General features: G+C 43.5%; 1 protein-coding gene across 2 annotated transcripts in view; it reads right to left on the reverse strand.

Annotated features, from left to right (window-relative positions):
• Positions 1-6981: 6981 nt before the first annotated feature.
• Positions 6982-14743, reverse strand: part of eif4e2rs1 (eukaryotic translation initiation factor 4E family member 2 related sequence 1) — a 29090-nt gene continuing 21328 nt past the window's right edge. Inside the window, exons 6-7 of one of the 2 annotated variants that reach the window (XM_063900288.1) lie at positions 12507-12643; positions 6982-7122 (exon numbers count right to left, since the gene is read on the reverse strand). In XM_063900288.1, coding sequence (XP_063756358.1) covers positions 7083-7122; positions 12507-12643 — 177 coding nt within the window. In that variant the 3' untranslated portion in view covers positions 6982-7082. Of the gene's footprint in view, positions 7123-7162; positions 7461-12506; positions 12644-14743 lie in introns of those variants that run through there. The other variant, XM_063900289.1, reaches the window with a different exon arrangement.

Raw genomic sequence — 14743 nt, forward strand, 5'->3', positions numbered from 1 at the left:
CAACAAACAAATAGGCACCACAAACATGAACGAATCCATCAGGCGTTTCCAAACCCAGCATATAGGAATAATTAAATGCATCATGTCTTACTTTAAAGCAGAATAGACCACAAAGGCCTTGGCTCGTCTTCCTTGGCTGTTGGTCCAGAAACCCATGACGTGGATATGCGATGACCTGATTTGATCCATGATGTGATGAAGGGTGCTGGGTCAAAACGCTCCAGTGGCGGTCCATTTAAATCCACAAAAAGTAGCGATGACAGGCTTTTCTCGCGCAGTCTGTTGCGGGTTTTACTGTCCGTATTATTGACGGCCGAAAACCCCCTTTCACACTCTGACGAGGTTGGGAGATATGTCCTGCTTGCTGTACACAACTTTTCCAGTGTTTTGCCCGGAGCGCCGCCTTGCAACTTCCAGTCACGAAACTCATCCGCTGCCTCTTTAGCCGACTCGCCTATGTTTTCGCTAGTTTCCGTACTTCATGTTCTCCATACATGATTAACGAGTTGCGGTCTTTTGGCCAGAAGTGCTTTTCCAGGGGTTTCAACATCTGGACAAGGTCCGACTCTGGCATGCGCATTTTAAGTCCGTCAATCACCGACTGATAGAACTGGCGCCGGTTAATTTTCTCCCTGCTCTCGGACAGTTCCACATCTTTAAACAGGCCCACGGACGCGCGTTGTTCGGCCTTCAGTGTGGATTTCCCTCCGCTGTCTTTCATGGCTGTCAGGACATCCACTGTCTGCTGAATGTGGCGAGTGGCATCCACTAGGGATAAGTCTCTCCGCTGGAGTTTTAATGATAGGCCCTGCAGCTCACGTAGCATATCTTTCATGCACGCCAGATCCATTAAAAACCCTTTGTGTGTGAGATGTGTGTATAGCCCCAGGAATGTTTTTCTCTCTGTGTCATTTCGACCTGGATCTTCACTTGCTGTTTTGAAGTGGCGCGCTAATGCAGGGAAGTTGTTCCACACTGCTCTCACGGTGTTAAAGCTACTAGCCACCCATCGTATAGTGAATATTTGTCCGATTCTCAAAACCTGCATATCGTCACCCTCTTAAAATAATTGCCTAAGTCATTTCTTTACAAAAATGATTTTTTTGCCTAAATCATCTCCTCATGATGCTGGCCACCTCTGGTAAAATTGCCTACATCCTCAGTTAAACAGATCAGGCCATTCTATCCCTTTAGTATAATTGCCTATGTCAAGAGAGTGACTTAGGCAGTTTTATTTTTGCCTAAGTCACAAGACAATGTGACTTAGGCAGTTTTACAAGCTTTTCAAGATGGTGGCTGATACAAGAAGAAGACAATTCTACAAAGATGCTGAAGTTATTTCCATGATTCAGGGCTCTTCCCATATTGGTAGTTGAAGATGTTTACTATAATATACGCTAAGCTATAAATATTGCATAATATTTCATGTTTTTATTCAGTCTTTTTAGTTAAAATCAGTTAAGCTAGGAACTAGCTAAAAAGCTAGGAATCCAAGCAGAAACGTCTCAAAGGAATGTCATAAAAGAGCAAAGGTGGCAAAGAAATAAGTGCAAAGGCTATGGGTCTTCCCTGCAACTCCAAGTTCTGTCAGCGAGTCTCAACTCGAGACTGCCATGTCCTTACAGAAGAGCAGCGGCAGTGGGTATTTGACAAGATTTGGGCAATGAACACCTGGGAAGAACGTTAGTTATACGTCACCACTTTGGTCACAAAGGTTAACATAAAGCAAAAAATAGTTGCCGAGGCATCCCGACGCAATTCATCATTGTCCTACCAACTGAAGCTTGAGGATGGAACAAGTATTAAAGTGTGCAAGGCACTTTTTTCCTCTACATTTGGTCTCCCTGAAAGAACCATTACAAAATGGCTGAACGACTCCATCGACCCTGAAAAACAAGCAGCAGCGCCGTCTAAATCTGGACCTAAGAGTGGCAAGCAGACAAAGGTTGAACCTGATGTCAAGGATTTCATTAAGAACTGGTTGAGGGACCTGCCCAGTGTTGATTCACACTACTGCAGAAGCACAGCTACCTACCAAGACAAGAAGTTCCTTTAACCAGGCACAACCATCTCCCAACTACATCATGAATATCAACAGGCAGCTGCAACTGCTGGAGTGAGGGCTGTTGGAGTCCAATATTTCACAGCTGTGTTCCATGAGGAGAAATATTCCGTATTTATTCCAAGAAAAGATCAGTGTGATGTTTGTGTTTCATTCAAACATGGGAATATCAGTAAGGCTGAATATGACGCACATGTCACCAAGAAGGATGAAGCGAGGCAAGAGAAATCCTGCGACAAGGATTGTGCTAATGAAGAGAAGTCCGTTTGGACAATGGACTTGCAAGCTGTGCTACTGTGTCCAAAAACCCAAGCCAGCAGCCTGTATTACAGAACAAAACTGCAGGTCCATAACTTTACCCTTTTCAACTTGAGATCGAAGGAAGGCTACTGCTATGTTTGGGACGAATCAGAAGGTGACCTGTGTAGCGGGGTATTTGCACATCTTCAGTATCATCATTTTGAAGGTGTGATCAAAGGCCATCCAGAACTCAAGGAGATCATAGTGTGGAGCGACGGTTGTGGTTATCAGAATCGCAATGCATGTGTGGCGAATGCATACTCTGAGCTTGCAAGGAAATATGGGGTACTAATAACACAGAAATACCTTGTTGCAGGTCATACACAAATGGAGTGTGACAGCATGCATAGTACTATTGAACGCAAAATAGTTGCAGATATCTTCACCCCAAGAGACTATGTCATTATATTCCAGACTGCAAGAATCAGGCCATCACCTTACCATGTGAAAGTGCTCAAGCACGATGAGTTCCTGAAACTGAATGGATCCTACTTCTGTAGCATCAGACCAGGCAAAAAAGCTGGAGACCCGACTGTGCACGCGGGCTCTTCAGTTTAGCAGTGAAGTCAAGGTCCATTTCAAACTGTCCTTCTCAGAAGCCTCTGTGTGGGAAGAACTGCCGCAAAGGGTACAGGTGCCAAATGGGCCAATGGCATGGATACGATTGTTTCCATGTGCTCTGCCAATCAAGGAGAGAAAATTCCAGGACGTCCAGTCAATGAAACCCATCATGCCTGTCGAGTGTCATCACTTCTTTGACAATTTGCCACACTAATAGGCATCAGTCAAGAACCCAGCAAAGAAGAGCTGGAAGGAGAAGTGAAGAAATGCACATGCCTCCTCAGCATTATGTTTAGTTAGTTTGTCAGTTATGCTTTATTGCTGACAGAGTAGAAGGTTTAAAATTGCCTAAGTCACAAAGGCATGTTCGAAAATTTGCCTAAGTCATTTAATTCTGTCATGTTCCATGTTTGACTGACCTTGTTGTTTGTATGTCAATAGACATCTGTTGTTATAACTGTTTTGATTAAAATTGTTGGTAAATATCATATATTCAACAAATGGTTCAGTTTTTTGTGTTTCCTGAACAATCTGAAAAAATGACTTAGGCGATTATTTTAAGAAGGTGACGATATTGAGGTCAGCAGCCGCCTCCTCAAGCAAGCGTGCATTCTTTGCGGACTGGTGGTGGTACAGAGCATAGAGTTTGGAGATGAAAATCTCAAAGTGGTTACATCCAGCAACCTCCTTGAGTGAGTCATGGACAGCCAATTCAAGGCGGTGGGCGAGACAGTGGATTGACTGTATGTTGGGGAAATCGCGTTTCAGCCTCGCAATCAGCCCAGTGGTTTTACCGGTGAGGACTGCAGCACCATCTGTGGCGATGCTAATGAGGTTCCGGCCCAAAAACTCGTCATCTAACCCAGCTTGGCGCAAACTCTGTCTCAAACTATTGAAAATGGATTCTGCATTTGTGCCCTGTGTCAGCTGCACTGTGCTCTCATCAATGGTTAGGCTGATTCTTGAATTCATTTCTTTTATGTTTGAAACTAACTTTCTTCTCATTTCCTGCGCAATATGACCAATCATTTCAGCACATGATTTGTCTGATTTGTGCACAGGACCCACTTTTGCCCCATTCAGCTCTTGCAATTTCATTATAGCAGGTAGCTTCTGATAGGCTAGCCTTTCCTTGGCCACCATATAGGCCGATCTAAAGGACAGTGCCGTTTCTTCTGTCGCTTTGGCATTAATCGCAGTAACTCTGTTGGGTAGAATGTCCTTTTGCTTGGTTTCTGTTATCTCGACTGCCCTTCTGTGCGCGTTGCTATCCCTATGTTTGTATATTTTTTTACGTAACCCGAATTGTGTCTGGCTACTTACATCCCCGTGTATCCATTCCTCAGACAGGTGTGTGCCACTTCCCATTTCCGATAAAAGGGTTTTAGTGTCCCGGCAGACAGAGCATCCCAACTTGCCATCCTTTGTATACAGCCAGGGGTTTCGAGACTTCCACTCTGTCCACTGCTGGCTCGTCCAGATGCTCGGGTGAGAGAGGGCCACTGCTGCACGCTGACCGTGGGTCCAGCGTTTCCAGTAATGCACGTGGTTGCGGACGCTTGTCCACTGTCATCTGCTGACTGAACAACATCTTGTTCCTCAGAACTTTTGCTTTTTTAAAAAATCCAAAATGGGAAAGAGTGCCTTGCTGTCGTTTAGCCATTGCTAACGCTGACCACTTGCACTTACACGATCTGACTGAAGACGGAATGATTAAAAAAACACTTTCTCAAACTTCGGCCACACCCACAACATACTTTGTATCAAAATGCGCATGGGAAAGAGGCACACCCACACACAAACAGGCCTAGAATTCGTGAGAAATGATGGGGATAGACTGCAGTCGTTCTCATATCTGTTTATTTTATCTTTGATGTAAACGCAACACTTCTGATATGCAAATAGTTCCCGTTACACACGATTTCAATATCAATAAAACACATTTTGCCAATATTTTAGAGACCCCCCAACATTTCCCAAATCATGTTTTCGGGGGATCTCGTGTCAGTTTCAGGGGGTCTCGGATCCCCCGAGTCCCCCCGTAGTTCGGACACAGGATGCACCGATACATCGGCTGATACCGTATTTACCACAATCGGCACATCGGTAAATAAAGTGACATCACCGATGTGACCGGGAGAAGTCGCGTCAGCATCGTTGTTTTTAAATCTGAGGGACCAATCTTAAATCAGGGCATCATTTCTGAAGGAGTATATCAGTGACTGTGGGTCTGCCGTAACTTTAAAGTCATTCCTCTCCTCTCAGATCTGCCGCTGCGCGCTGCAGGACCTCCGCCCCGTGCAGCGGGTGTCTGCAGGATCAGTGAATTCATCCACCCTTCAGTGTTCTTAGAGGCCGTGGCATATCCCGTTCCCTTCCAGAAACTCACCAGGGCTCAACCTCTCGCTCTGACACATGCACACAGTAATAACCCTAACCCGTATTACCCATCAGGGGTAGTTATTAACCATCAGGGGTAGTTATTATTACCCATCAGGGGTAGTTATTATTACCCATCAGGGGTAGTTACTAACCATCAGGGGTAGTTATTAACCATCAGGGGTAGTTAGTAACCATCAGGGGTAGTTAGTAACCATCAGGGGTAGTTATTAACCATTAGTTACTAACCATCAGGGGTAGTTATTAACCATCAGGGGTAGTTACTAACCATCAGGGGTAGTTATTAACCATCAGGGGTAGTTATTAACCATCAGGGGTAGTTATTATTACCCATCAGGGGTAGTTACTAACCATCAGGGGTAGTTATTATTACCCATCAGGGGTAGTTAGTATACCATCAGGGGTAGTTACTAACCATCAGGGGTAGTTATTAACCATCAGGGGTAGTTAGTAACCATCAGGGGTAGTTAGTAACCATCAGGGGTAGTTATTAACATTAGTATTACCATCAGGGGTAGTTATTAACCATCAGGGGTAGTTACTAACCATCAGGGGTAGTTAGTAACCATCAGGGGTAGTTATTAGTAACCATCAGGGGTAGTTACTAACCATCAGGGGTAGTTACTAACCATCAGGGGTAGTTATTGACCATCAGGGGTAGTTACTAACCATCAGGGGTAGTTAGTAACCATCAGGGGTAGTTAGTAACCATCAGGGGTAGTTACTAACCCTCAGGGGTAGTTACTAACCATCATAGGTAGTTACTAACCCTCAGGGGTAGTTACTAACCATCAGGGGTAGTTACTAACCCTCAGGGGTAGTTATTAACCATCAGGGGTAGTTACTAACCATCAGGGGTAGTTAGTAACCATCAGGGGTAGTTACTAACCATCAGAGGTAGTTACTAACCCTCAGGGGTAGTTACTAACCATCAGGGGTAGTTACTAACCATCAGGGGTAGTTACTAACCCTCAGGGGTAGTTACTAACCATCAGAGGTAGTTACTAACCATCAGGGGTAGTTACTAACCATCAGGGGTAGTTACTAACCATCAGAGGTAGTTACTAACCATCAGGGGTAGTAGTTACTAACCATCAGGGGTAGTTACTAACCATCAGGGGTAGTTAGTAACCATCAGGGGTAGTTAGTAACCATCAGAGGTAGTTACTAACCATCAGGGGTAGTTACTAACCATCAGGGGTAGTTACTAACCATCAGGGGTAGTTAGTAACCATCAGAGGTAGTTACTAACCATCAGGGGTAGTTAGTAACCATCAGGGGTAGTTAGTAACCATCAGGGGTAGTTACTAACCATCAGGGGTAGTTAGTAACCATCAGGGGTAGTTACTAACCATCAGGGGTAGTTAGTAACCATCAGGGGTAGTTAGTAACCATCAGAGGTAGTTACTAACCATCAGGGGTAGTTAGTAACCATCAGGGGTAGTTAGTAACCATCAGGGGTAGTTACTAACCATCAGGGGTAGTTACTAACCATCAGGGGTAGTTAGTAACCATCAGGGGTAGTTACTAACCATCAGGGGTAGTTACTAACCATCAGGGGTAGTTACTGTTTCCCGTTTCTGAAGCAGCGGCACTAACGAGCAGCATATATATATATAGCACAATAGGCAATGTGACAATAAAAAACAGAAACACCATTTCAAAGCAGCTCAGTTTATTCACACACACACACACACACACACACACACACACACACACACACACACACACACACACACACACACACACACACACACACTCAGAGGGAGATTTTTGTGTTTCGGAAGCTCGAGTTGTCCCTGAAACACAAAGAGAACCAGTTTTATGGTCAGTACAGTGTTTCCCACACACAGACTCATCACCGGCCTCCACACATTGCGTTTCGTTATTCTTATTTTTTTTAACGCTATTTAAAAAATACGCATCGTATTCGTTAAGCTGCATTTCCTTTCCCTGCTCTCCCTCCGTCTCTCTGTCAGTCACGCGTCTCTCTCACATAGCCTGCACACACAGCCCCTCCCCTCCGTGCACACCACATGTCTCCATCAGCGATATCATCCCTGGAAGCGTGAAAGCTGTGCCTTAGTGCAGAGAAGACGGCTGGCGAAATTCAACGAAAGGTTGGTATCACGTGCACCTTTATAAAATCACACATTAAAAAGTCCTATATAGATATTTTATACTTTGAATACAATGTTGTCCCGTCCCGACCCGATCCATAGCAAACAAGCGATTACGCCTTCTTTATAAAGTTAGTAGCAGTATCAGTAGTATTGTCAGTAGCAGCAGTATCAGTAGTATTGTCAGTAGTAGTAGCAGTATCAGTAGTATTGTCAGTAGCAGCAGTATCAGTAGTATTGTCTATAGTAGTAGCAGTATCAGCAGTATTGTCAATAGTAGTAGCAGTATCAGTAGTATTGTCAGTAGCAGCAGTATCAGTAGTATTGTCAGTAGTAGCAGTATCAGTAGTATTGTCAGTAGTAGCAGTATCAGTAGTATTGTCAGTAGTAGCAGTATCAGTAGTATTGTCAATAGTAGTAGCAGTATCAGTAGTATTGTCTATAGTAGTAGCAGTATCAGTAGTATTGTCAGTAGTAGCAGCAGTATCAGTAGTATTGTCAATAGTAGCAGCAGTATCAGTAGTATTGACAGTAGTAGCAGTATCAGTAGTATTGTCAGTAGTAGCAGTATCAGTAGTATTGTCAGTAGTAGTAGCAGTATCAGTAATATTGTCAATAGTAGTAGCAGTATCAGTAGTATTGTCAGTAGTAGCAGTATCAGTAGTATTGTCAGTAGTAGCAGTATCAGTAGTATTGACAGTAGTAGCAGTATCAGTAGTAGCAGTATCAGTAGTATTGTCAATAGTAGTAGCAGTATCAGTAGTATTGACAGTAGTAGCAGCAGTATCAGTAGTATTGTCAGCAGTAGCAGTATCAGTAGTATCGTCAGTAGCAGTAGTATCAGTAGTATTGTCAGTAGTAGCAGTAGTATCAGTAGTATTGTCAGTAGCAGAAGTATCAGTAGTATTGTCAGTAGTAGCAGTATCAGTAGTATCGTCAGTAGTAGCAGTACTATCAGTAGTAGTAGCAGTATCAGTAGTATTGTCAGTAGCAGCAGTATCAGTAGTATTGTCAGTAGTAGCAGTAGTATCAGTAGTAGTAGCAGTATCAGTAGTATTGTCAGTAGCAGCAGTATCAGTAGTATCGTCAGTAGCAGCAGCAGTATCAGTAGTAATAGCAGTATCAGTAGTATTGTCAGTAGTAGCAGTAGTAGCAGTATTGTCAGTAGCAGCAGTATCAGTAGTATTGTCAGTAGTAGCAGCAGTATCAGTAGTATTGTCAGTAGTAGCAGTAGTATCAGTAGTATCGTCAGTAGCAGCAGCAGTATCAGTAGTATTGTCTATAGTAGTAGCAGTATCAGTAGTATTGTCAGTAGTAGCAGCAGTATCAGTAGTATTGTCAGTAGTAGCAGCAGTATCAGTAGTATTGTCAGTAGCAGCAGTATCAGTAGTATTGTCAGTAGCAGCAGTATCAGTAGTATTGTCAGTAGTAGCAGTATCAGTAGTATTGTCAGTAGTATTGTCAGTAGCAGCATAATCAGTAGTATTGTCAGTAGCAGCAGTATCAGTAGTATTGTCAGTAGTATCAGTATCAGTAGTATTGTCAGTAGTATCAGTATCAGTAGTATTGTCAGTAGCAGCATTATCAGTAGTATTGTCAGTAGTAGCAGTATCAGTAGTATTGTCAGTAGTAGCAGTAGTATTGTCAGTAGCAGCAGTATCAGTAGTATTGTCAGAAGTAGCAGTAGTATCAGTATCAGTAGTATTGTCAGTAGCAGTATCAGTAGTAGTAGCAGTATCAGTAGTATTGTCAGTAGTATCAGTAGTATCAGTAGTATTGTCAGTAGCAGCAGTATCAGTAGTATTGTCAGTAGTAGTAGCAGTATCAATAGTATTGTCAGTAGCAGTAATCAGTAGTATTGTCAGTAGTAGTAGCAGTATCAGTAGTATTGTCAGTAGCAGCAGTATCAGTAGTATTGTCAGTAGTAGTAGCAGTATCAGTAGTATCGTCAGTAGTAGCAGTATCAGTAGTATCGTCAGTAGTAGTAGCAGTATCAGTAGTATCGTCAGTAGTAGCAGTATCAGTAGTATTGTCAGTAGTAGCAGCAGTATCAGTAGTATTGTCAGTAGCAGCAGTATCAGTAGTATCGTCAGTAGTAGCAGTATCAGTAGTATTGTCAGTAGTAGTAGTATCAGTAGTATTGTCAGTAGTAGTAGTATCAGTAGTATTGTCAGTAGTAGCAGTATCAGTAGTATTGTCAGTAGTAGTAGTATCAGTAGTATCGTCAGTAGTAGCAGTATCAGTAGCAGTATCAGTAGTATTGTCAGTAGTAGCAGTATCAGTAGTATTGTCAGTAGTAGTAGTATCAGTAGTATTGTCAGTAGTAGCAGTATCAGTAGTATTGTCAGTAGTAGTATCAGTATCAGTAGTATTGTCAGTAGCAGCAGTATCAGTAGTATTGTCAGTAGTAGTAGTAGTAGCAGTATCAGTAGTATTGTCAGTAGCAGCAGTATCAGTAGTATTGTCAGTAGTAGTAGTAGTAGTAGCAGTATCAGTAGTATTGTCAGTAGCAGCAGCAGTATCAGTAGTATTGTCAGTAGCAGCAGTATCAGTAGCAGCAGTATCAGTAGTATTGTCAGTAGTAGTAGTAGTAGTAGCAGTATCAGTAGTATTGTCAGTAGCAGCAGTATCAGTAGCAGCAGTATCAGTAGTATTGTCAGTAGTAGCAGCAGTATCAGTAGTATTGTCAGTAGTAGTAGTAGTATCAGTAGTATTGTCAGTAGTAGTAGCAGTATCAGTAGTATTGTCAGTAGTAGCAGTATCAGTAGTATTGTCAGTAGTAGCAGTATCAGTAGTATTGTCAGTAGCAGCAGTTTCAGTAGTAGCAGTATCAGTAGTATTGTCAGTAGTAGCAGCAGTATCAGTAGTATTGTCAGTAGTAGTAGTAGTATCAGTAGTATTGTCAGTAGTAGTAGCAGTATCAGTAGTATTGTCAGTAGTAGCAGTATCAGTAGTATTGTCAGTAGAAGCAGTATCAGTAGTATCGTCAGTAGTAGCAGTATCAGTAGTATTGTCAGTAGTAGCAGCAGTATCAGTAGTATTGTCAGTAGTAGTAGTAGTAGTAGCAGTATCAGTAGTATTGTCAGTAGCAGCAGTTTCAGTAGTAGCAGTATCAGTAGTATTGTCAGTAGTAGCAGCAGTATCAGTAGTATTGTCAGTAGTAGTAGCAGTATCAGTAGTATTGTCAGTAGTAGTATCAGTAGTATTGTCAGTAGTAGTAGCAGTATCAGTAGTATTGTCAGTAGTAGCAGTATCAGTAGTATTGTCAGTAGTAGCAGTATCAGTAGTATCGTCAGTAGTAGCAGCAGTATCAGTAGTATTGTCAGTAGCAGCAGTATCAGTAGTATTGTCAGTAGTAGTAGCAGTATCAGTAGTATTGTCAGTAGCAGCAGTATCAGTAGTATTGTCAGTAGTAGCAGCAGTATCAGTAGTGTTGTCAGTAGCAGCAGTATTGTCAGTAGTAGCAGTATCAGTAGTATTGTCAGTAGTAGCAGCAGTATCAGTAGTGTTGTCAGTAGCAGCAGTATTGTCAGTAGTAGCAGTATCAGTAGTATTGTCAGTAGTAGCAGTAGTATCAGTAGTATCGTCAGTAGCAGCAGTATCAGTGGTATCGTCAGTAGTAGCAGTATCAGTAGTATTGTCAGTAGTAGTAGCAGTATCAGTAGTATTGTCAGTAGCAGCAGTATCAGTAGTATTGTCAGTAGTAGCAGTATCAGTAGTATTGTCAGTAGTAGCAGCAGTATCAGTAGTATTGTCAGTAGCAGCAGTATCAGTAGTATTGTCAGTAGTAGCAGCAGTATCAGTAGTATTGTCAGTAGCAGCAGTATCAGTAGTATTGTCAGTAGTAGCAGTATCAGTAGTATTGTCAGTAGTAGCAGTATCAGTAGTATTGTCAGTAGTAGCAGTATCAGTAGTATTGTCAGTAGTAGTAGCAGTATCAGTAGTATTGTCAGTAGCAGCAGTATCAGTAGTATTGTCAGTAGTAGCAGTATCAGTAGTATTGTCAGTAGTAGCAGCAGTATCAGTAGTATTGTCAGTAGCAGCAGTATCAGTAGTATTGTCAGTAGCAGCAGTATCAGTAGTATTGTCAGTAGCAGCAGTATCAGTAGTATTGTCAGTAGTAGCAGCAGTATCAGTAGAATCGTCAGTAGTAGCAGCAGTATCAGTAGTATCGTCAGTAGTAGCAGCAGTATCAGTAGTATTGTCAGTAGTAGCAGCAGTATCAGTAGTATTGTCAGTAGTAGCAGCAGTATCAGTAGAATCGTCAGTAGTAGCAGCAGTATCAGTAGTACTGTCAGTAGTAGCAGCAGTATCAGTAGTATTGTCAGTAGTAGCAGCAGTATCAGTAGAATCGTCAGTAGTAGCAGCAGTATCAGTAGTACTGTCAGTAGTAGCAGCAGTATCAGTAGTATTGTCAGTAGTAGCAGCAGTATCAGTAGTATTGTCAGTAGTAGCAGTATCAGTAGTATTGTCAGTAGTAGCAGTAGTATCAGTAGTATCGTCAGTAGCAGCAGTATCAGTGGTATCGTCAGTAGTAGCAGTATCAGTAGTATTGTCAGTAGTAGTAGCAGTATCAGTAGTATTGTCAGTAGCAGCAGTATCAGTAGTATTGTCAGTAGTAGCAGTATCAGTAGTATTGTCAGTAGTAGCAGTATCAGTAGTATTGTCAGCAGTAGCAGTATCAGTAGAATCTTCAGTAGTAGCAGCAGTATCAGTAGTATCGTCAGTAGTAGCAGTATCAGTAGTATTGTCAGTAGCAGCAGTATCAGTAGTATTGTCAGTAGTAGCAGTATCAGTAGAATCTTCAGTAGTAGCAGTATCAGTAGTATTGTCAGTAGCAGCAGTATCAGTAGTATCGTCAGTAGTAGCAGTATCAGTAGTATTGTCAGTAGCAGCAGTATCAGTAGTATTGTCAGTAGTAGCAGTATCAGTAGAATCTTCAGTAGTAGCAGCATTATCAGTAGTATTGTCAGTAGTAGCAGTACTAGTAGTATAATGAATAGTAGCAGTAGTATCAGCAGTACTTGCAGTAGTACCAACAGCAGTATCAGTGCCAGCAGTACCTCAGGCTGTCGTTGTGCGTCTTGTACTCCATGATGGTATTGGTGGGCAGGTTCAGGACTCTCCTCAGAGTGTCTCTGATCCTTGACGTGGTCGTTATATCGTTAGAAGTCCTGTTCCAGATAGACAGGATGTCCTCCTGACATAGAGACAGGTGGAGACAGACAGACAGACAGACAGACAGACAGACAGACAGACAGACAGACAGACAGACAGACAGACAGAAAGGGGTTTACACTTTCTGCAGCATAGGAATACATAGAGAGAAATTAGTCCCTGTATTAAAAGCTATTCCCAAGGCTATCTTACAACCGGGGTTATTCATTTTTAGTAACCCTCCCAGCACCGGGGTCATCTTTAATAACCCTCCCAGCACCGGGGTCATCTTTAATAACCCTCCCAGCACCAGGGTCATCTTTAATAACTAGCTGTCAGCACCGGGGTCATCTTTAGTCACTAGCTGTCAGCACCGGGGTCATCTTTAATAACTAGCTGTCAGCACCGGGGTCATCTTTAGTCACTAGCTGTCAGCACCGGGGTCATCTTTAGTCACTAGCTGTCAGCACCGGGGTCATCTTTAATAACTAGCTGTCAGCACCGGGGTCATCTTAATAACTAGCTGTCAGCACCGGGGTCATCTTTAGTCACTAGCTGTCAGCACCGGGGTCATCTTTAGTCACTAGCTGTCAGCACCGGGGTCATCTTTAATAACTAGCTGTCAGCACCGGGGTCATCTTTAGTAACTAGCTGTCAGCACCGGGGTCATCTTTAGTAACTAGCTGTCAGCACCGGGGTCATCTTTAGTAACTAGCTGTCAGCACCGTGGTCATCTTTAGTAACCCTCCCAGCACCGGGGTCATCTTTAGTAACCCTCCCAGCACCGGGGTCATCTTTAGTCACTAGCTGTCAGCACCGGGGTCATCTTTAGTCACTAGCTGTCAGCACCAGGGTCATCTTTAGTAACTAGCTGTCAGCACCGGGGTCATCTTTAGTCACTAGCTGTCAGCACCGGGGTCATCTTTAGTCACTAGCTGTCAGCACCGGGGTCATCTTTAGTCACTAGCTGTCAGCACCAGGGTCATCTTTAGTAACTAGCTGTCAGCACCGGGGTCATCTTTAGTAACTAGCTGTCAGCACCGGGGTCATCTTTAGTCACTAGCTGTCAGCACCGGGGTCATCTTTAGTAACTAACTGTCAGCACCGGGGTCATCTTTAGTAACTAGCTGTCAGCACCGGGGTCATCTTTAGTAACTAGCTGTCAGCACCGGGGTCATCTTTAGTAACTAGCTGTCAGCACCGGGGTCATCTTTAGTAACTAGCTGTCAGCACCGGGGTCATCTTTAGTCACTAGCTGTCAGCACCGGGGTCATCTTTAGTAACTAGCTGTCAGCACCGGGGTCATCTTTAGTAACTAGCTGTCAGCACCGGGGTCATCTTTAGTCACTAGCTGTCAGCACCGGGGTCATCTTTAGTAACTAGCTGTCAGCACCGGGGTCATCTTTAGTAACTAGCTGTCAGCACCGGGGTCATCTTAGTACTAGCTGTCAGCACCGGGGTCATCTTTAGTCACTAGCTGTCAGCACCGGGGTCATCTTTAGTAACTAGCTGTCAGCACCGGGGTCATCTTTAGTCACTAGCTGTCAGCACCGGGGTCATCTTTAGTAACTAGCTGTCAGCACCGGGTCATCTTTAGTAACTAGCTGTCAGCACCGGGGTCATCTTTAGTAACTAGCTGTCAGCACCGGGGTCATCTTTAGTCACTAGCTGTCAGCACCGGGGTCATCTTTAGTAACTAGCTGTCAGCACCGGGGTCATCTTTAGTCACTAGCTGTCAGCACCGGGGTCATCTTTAGTCACTAGCTGTCAGCACCGGGTCATCTTTAGTAACTAGCTGTCAGCACCGGGGTCATCTTTAGTCACTAGCTGTCAGCACCGGGGTCATCTTTAGTAACTAGCTGTCAGCACCGGGGTCATCTTTAGTCACTAGCTGTCAGCACCGGGGTCATCTTTAGTAACTAGCTGTCAGCACCGGGGTCATCTTTAGTAACTAGCTGTCAGCACCGGGGTCATCTTTAGTAACTAGCTGTCAGCACCGGGGTCATCTTTAGTAACTAGCTGTCAGCACCGGGGTCATCTTTAGTAACTAGCTGTCAGCACCGGGGTCATCTTTAGTAACTAGCTGTCAGCACCGGGGTCATCTTTAGTAACTAGCTGTCAGCACCGGGTCATCTTTAGTAAC

The sequence above is a fragment of the Eleginops maclovinus genome, chromosome 14 (assembly GCF_036324505.1).
Source record: "Eleginops maclovinus isolate JMC-PN-2008 ecotype Puerto Natales chromosome 14, JC_Emac_rtc_rv5, whole genome shotgun sequence".
Taxonomy (NCBI): Eukaryota; Metazoa; Chordata; class Actinopteri; order Perciformes; family Eleginopidae; genus Eleginops; species Eleginops maclovinus.